Source organism: Nannospalax galili, unplaced genomic scaffold (assembly GCF_000622305.1).
Source record: "Nannospalax galili isolate Female #2095 unplaced genomic scaffold, S.galili_v1.0 scaffold634, whole genome shotgun sequence".
Lineage (NCBI taxonomy): Eukaryota > Metazoa > Chordata > Mammalia > Rodentia > Spalacidae > Nannospalax > Nannospalax galili.
Window position 1 is genome coordinate 1,507,493 of NW_008336853.1, and position 6,257 is coordinate 1,513,749.

At 49.3% G+C, this 6,257-nt stretch overlaps 1 protein-coding gene across 1 annotated transcript in view; it reads left to right on the plus strand.

Moving 5' to 3' along the window:
* The first annotated feature begins 2,119 nt into the window (after window positions 1-2,119).
* Jpt1 (Jupiter microtubule associated homolog 1) overlaps window positions 2,120-6,257 on the plus strand; it is a 22,780-nt gene continuing 18,642 nt past the window's right edge. The window contains exon 1 of the mRNA XM_008831430.3: window positions 2,120-2,308. Coding sequence (XP_008829652.1) covers window positions 2,253-2,308 — 56 coding nt within the window. The 5' untranslated portion in view covers window positions 2,120-2,252. The remainder of the gene's footprint in view (window positions 2,309-6,257) is intronic.

Genomic DNA, 6,257 nt, shown 5'->3' on the forward strand with positions numbered 1-6,257 from the left:
CCAGAAGACCTGGGTTCAAATACCAGCACCCACATGGCAGCTAACAACTGTCTGTAACTCCAGTCTCAGGGGAACGACAGCCTCTTCTGTCGTCCTCTGGAGTTATAGACAGTTGTTAGCTGCCATGTGGGTGCTGGGATTCGAACCTGGGTCTTCTGCAAGAATAGCCTGTGTTCTTAACCGATGAGCCATCTCTTCAGCCCTTAAAAGAAAATAAAACCAGGCTTGGTGGCGCATGCCTTTAATCCCAGCACTTGGGAGGTAGAGGCAGGTGGATATTTGAGTTTGAGGCCAGCCGGCTGTGGCTACAGGGAGACCTTGTCTCAAAAAGACCAAAAAAAAAAAAAAAAAAAAAAAAGGAATTCTTAAAACAAAAACAAAAACAAAACAAAAAACCCAAAAAACAAAATGTGTCTACTGTCCCACCGTAAAGGTAAAGTCAAGGTTGGAGAGATGGTTCAGTGATTAAGAGCACATACTCCTCTGTAAAGGATTGGAGTTCTATTCCCAGCATCCACATAAGGGGGGCTTACAACCACCTGTAACTCCAGCTCCAAGGGATCAATGCCTCTGCCCATCAGGCACCCGAACTCGTGTGTACATACCCATACCCATATGCATAATTAAGAGTGATAAAGTGAGGCCAGGCATGGTGGCGCATGCCTTTGATCCCAGCACTTGGGAGGCAGAGACAGGCGGATCTCTGAGTGTTTGAGGCCAGCTTGGTCTACATAGTGAGTTCCAGGACAGCTGGGACTACAGGGAGACCCTGTCTTGATCCACCTCCCTTCTCCCAACTTCATGGTTTTTTGTTTTGTTTTGTTTTGTTTTTTGGTCTTTTTGTGTCAGGGACTCCTTGTAGCCCCAGCTGTCCTGGAACTCACTATGTAGACCAGGCTGGCCTTGAACTCACAGAGATCCACCTGCCTCTGCCTCCCAAGTGCTGGGATTAAAGGCATGCGCCACCATGCCCAGCTTGTTTTTGTTTTTTAAATTACCCATGGAGTCCAGTTTGTGCTGCCCATATACCTGCAGGTGTGGGACCGTCTACTGAATCATAGCCAGTGTGCAAAGGGACCATACCCTTAAAAAAAAAAAAAAAAAAAAAAAAAAAAAAAAAAAAAAAAATTGGTAAAGTCAGTGAATGAGTGAAACAAGGATAGGTCTGCTCCCCTCATTTGGAGGCTTCAGTGCCCTGGAGGGCAGAATTTCCCCCTATCAGCTAATTTTTCTGTTTTGAAATGGTCTTGTGGCTGGTATGGAACTCAGAATCCTTTCACCCCCTTAACGATCTCTTGAACTTTTACAATTTAATAACTTAAATATATAATTTAATATGACATTTATTAATTTATTTTATGCGTGTGTGCGTAAGTGAGGAGGTCAGACGAACTCAGGAGGCAGTCAGTTCTCTGGTCCCACCATGTAGGTCTTGGAGCTCAAACTCAGGTTGTCAGGTTTGGCAGCAGACACCTTTCCTGTTGAACCATCTCCCTGGCCCTTTTTATTTTTGAGGCAGGATCTGGTAGTCTTAATGGGGCAGTTCTATTATCCCAGCGCTCAGGAGGCAGAGATGGAAGAATTTCTAGTTCAAGTCCAGGAAAGAAAAAGGAAAAAAAGGAGATGGGATCTCAAGAGTGTATGTAGCTCAGGGTGGTCTGGAACTCATGTTGGTAGCCTATTTGTGGTGATCCTCCTGCCGCAGCCGCCCAAGTGCAGGGATTACAGGTGTGTGGCCTGCACAGTTAACTTTTTTTTTTGAGCCGGCGCCTCACTGTGTAGCGCTGGCTGGCCTGGAACTCACAAATATCCACCTGCCTCAGCATCCCGTGTGCTTCAGGTAAGTTTTTAAAGGGCCGCGAGCACTGCGGTGGGGAACTGGGCAGGTTCGCCTCTGTCCAATCATCTTCGAGATGTTCGGTGTGGGGGAGGGGAGGCGTCTTTGGCCGGTCCCGGTCCAGGAAGGAGGCGAATTTAGGCTGAGCTCTGGCCGCCGCAGCCCGTGGTGACGCCGCGCTGTGATGGGCGTTCGCGCCAACCATTAGAAACGTAGAGACTTATTTGAATTGGCCAATGCGGGCGCTCCGGAGGCGGGCCCCTCGAGTCCTATAAAATGGGCGGCCGGGAAGCGCGGCGGCGGCGGCGGCGGCTCGCGGAGTAGCGGGTAGCCGAGTGCGGATCTGTGTGTGCCCCTTCGGTCTCGGTCCTGTCCGCGTTCGGCCCCTGCGCGGCTCACCTCGCTTCTCGGCGCCATGACCACTACCACCACCTTCAAGGGTGTGGACCCCAACAGCAGGAACAGCTCTCGGTGAGCTAGCAGGGCGGAGCCCGAGCCGCAGGGCTCGGGGGGCCCGCGGGGCGTTGGCGGTAACGGGCCGAGGACGCAGCGCTCGGGCCGGGGCGGGTGGCGGGGCCCCAGCCGCGAGCGCCACTCTGTGCCACGGGACAGCCTCGGCTTGCGGCCCCGCCCTGCCCGGCCGGCTTTCCATTCGTTGCTCCTGCGGAGCGAGGGCTGGGGACCCGGGGGTTGGCGGCCCTTCGGAGCAGGGCAGGTCGGAGCCGGCTAGAAAGTGCGGGAGGGCTCGCTTTCCGCCATCCACGGCGACACGGACGCGGTCCAGGGTGGGGGGCTCGGTCCCGCAGGTGCCGGGGGCAATTCAGGGCGATGGGTTTAGGCCCATTGTCCCTACCCGGGCCACGCGCTGCTGGCCCTGGCATGTTGCTGGCCCTGGGATTTTGCTGGCCCTGGCATGTTGCTGACCCGTGGCATGTGCTGACCCGGGTCTTGGACGCTGAGATCAGGTCCTGCGACCTGATCCGCCGAGTCTGTCCGGCTCCTGCCCCGGGGTGGCCCGGCCAGTGCTCGGGTCCACGCGGCAGGTGCAATGTGCTTGGGTGGTGCTGGTCAGCTCTCCCCCGCCCTTTGCTATCCAGGATCCCGGCTATGGTCCTCTCCTCCGTATGCCTCCCGGCTCCTAACAAAGGAGAGACCCGCTCTCCTCCCCCTCTCCACGCCCACCTCCTCGCGCAACCGGGGCCGAGCCAGCTCGAGTGGGTCCTCCTGTGCTCCAACCTTCGGACCTCGGTCTTTCCTTGAAATCTTCTCCACTTCTCCTCTTTTGCAGAATGAGTTCATTCCTGACCCGGGTTCCCTGGAAGGAGGAGGTGGCCTGTGTTTGGGCGGGGCCGGGAGACATCCATTGTTTCTCTCTGACTATCTCCACCTGAAAGCCGGGCCCTTGCCACACAGCCTGCTACATTTGGGGAGGAGCTCTGGGCAGGGTATCTGGCCCGGGACCCTTTTCCAAGCTCTCACCCAACTTGGTGGAAGGGTTTGGGCTCATTGGAGGGTCCACATTGTCTCAGCTTAATTGCAGGCTGTTCTTGAAGGTGGGTTCTAGGCATCCCTCGTGTCTTCTTAAAGGCTTGGAAGCAGCTCAGATTCCACTTTTTCTGGCCATCTGTTCTCGTTGATCATGACCTGCAGTCATGTGCGGCCAAGCCTTGGGGTCCCGTCCAAGTAGCACAAAGGGAGCCATTTTGTGGGTCTAAGAAGACAGCCGTGAAATAGCAATATCTCACAGGGGTTTGACAACTAGGAACAAAAAAGCTTGCCCCAGAGGCGCTTGGGAAGAAACCCTGGAAGCCACATTCTCTTTGGGCTAACTCCTTTCCGTTTCCAAAAGTCTAGTCTAGGGTGAGGCTGAAGAAAACCCAGTGAGAGGTTCCTGGTGGGTGTGGACCTTCCAGTGCAGACCCAACAGGAGACTCCCTCCTGTCAATCTCCCTGTGAGGTGATTTCAGAGGGGACTGGGGCAAGTTGAGCCCTGCTTTTTCATTTTGTGTGATGAGCTCAACTTGCTGCTGGTCAGACCTTGGTTATAGGATGATAATGTATAATCTGGGGGGTGGGGGTTCAAGTTCAGTTCAAAGCTTTGTAAAGAATTTCGATGCCCAAGTCAAATAAATGATCTTGCTTTTTTTCTTCATGACTATATTTGCCATGTGAGACAAATAATTACAAAATAAATGTAAGTCATCTTTGTCATCACTACTGTCACCCAGGCACCATAGCTTTGTTCTTCTATTAACTTTCTGCTTTTCTTCCTATAATGTCACTCAAATCCCCCCCCCTACTTATTTCCTTGAGTAACCTTTTTCTTCTTAATTTCATGATGAATGTGGTGTGGTAGAGGATGGTCTGCAAACATGAGAACTCTGGGATTTGAAGAAAGGAATTGCTATATTTTAGAACTGCTGTGTATAGTGTAACATATTTGTTGGGTCTAAAGTAGATAGTCTAGTTATCCTGTGTGTGGTTCAGAAAGAAAGAGTGAAAACCAAAGCTGAAATACTTTGTCTTCGGAGCAAATCCTTTGTTTGGGGCCCTCTTGCTATTTCAGATGGGCTCTACAACACTGACGTCATCGGGTAGGTATCAACCTGCTGTTGTAGGAGGAACACAGGCATGGAAAAGTTGTACTATATAGTGGTGTGGTGTCTTTAAGCTGTTTGGAGTCTAGTGTGCCACCGCCCCCTTTTGTTTTTTCTAGGCCAAAAATATTTACAAAGTCCAATAGGGTTCTGAACAATTTCATAAGGTTTTGATTATGATTAGCACAGAATGTGATTCTGATCTCTGAAAGGAAGGATGACAAAGAGGCCCATTGATTTCACTTCTAATATTTCAAGTGTCTGTTCATTTAAGGTACACATTTTTTAAAGCCTTGCTGCCTATTAAGAATCTGTAGGGCTGGGGAAATGACAGATTGTTTCCCTAGCATGTTCAAGGTCCTGTTAGATTCCCTAGCACCACAAAAGTTAATAATAGCAATTTAAAAAGTCTGAGGGATATAGTTCAGTGATAGAGCACTTGTCTAGTTTGGGCAAGGTCCTGGGTTCCGTCCTCAGCATCCTCATCCCCTCCAGAAGAAAGCAGAATCTATGATATACTGTTAGTTATAATTTAAACAATTTAATTAATTACCTGGGAAATTGGATAAGATGGTCTAAGCCTGTTCTCCCCATACTGGGGAGGCAGGAGTGGGAGAGTCATTTCCAGTTCCAAGGCAGCTAGGGCTGTGTAGTGACACTATCTCAGTTTTTTAAATTAAAGTGGGATTATCACCTTTATATCCCTGATTACGTCTTGATTTATATAATGAATTTACTGTAGGTGGATTTAATATCTGAGACTTTAAAAATGTCTATTTTTTTGACTCAGGGTCTTGTTATGTGACATATTTGGAACTCAGGATGAAGCCTAGGCTAGCCTCTAGTTTGTAATCTTCCTCCTTCAACCTCTTGTTAGATTAAAATTGTGCCACCACACCTGACACAAAAGTAGATTTGTTTATTTACCTATTTTATTTATTATTTATTTATTTATTTATTTATTTATTTATTTATTTTTATTTATGGTCACTGTATAGCCCTGGCTCGCCTAGAATTCACTATGTAGACCAAGCTGGCCTCAAACTCAGAGATCCGCCTGCTTCTGCTTCCTGGGTGCTAGGATTAAAGCCATGGGCCACAATGCCTGGTCACAAATGAATTTTAAATGCTTTACATGTTTAAAGGAGTGCAATAAGTTTTTTTTTTTTTTTCAGTCTTTCTTGAGACAGGGTCTCCCTATAGCCCTAGCTGACCTGGAATCCACTATGTAGACCAGGCTAGCATTGAACTCACAGAGATCCACCTACCTCTGCCTCCCAAGTGCTGGGATTAAAGGCGTGTGCCACCACGCCCGTCCGGAGTGCAATAAGGTTTTAGGGGTAAATGGTGAAATTTTACTTTATGAATTATCACACTTTTTCCTTTTTATTTATTTATTCATTTTTATTTTATGTGTATGAGTGTTGCCTGCATATATGTGAGTGCACCCGTGTTATGCAATGCCAGTGGAGGTCAGAAGGGGGCTTCGGATTCCCCTGGAACTGGAGTTAAGGACTGGTTCGAAGCCACCATGTGGGTGCTGGGAATTGAACCCAGGTCCTCTGCAGGAGCAGTCAGTGCTCCTAACTGCTGAGCCATCTCTCCAGCCCCTATTATTTTTATTTTAGGTGTAAGCATGTATTGCCCGCATGCAGCCGTATCATGCAATGCCGTGGAGTCAGAAGAGGGCTTTGGATTCCCCTGGAGAACCTGGAGTTAAGGACAGTTCATAGCTGTCATGTGGGTGTTTGGACTTGAACCTGGGTCCTCTGCAAGAGCAGTCAACACTCTCGACTGCTGAACCATCTCTCCAGCCCCTGTTT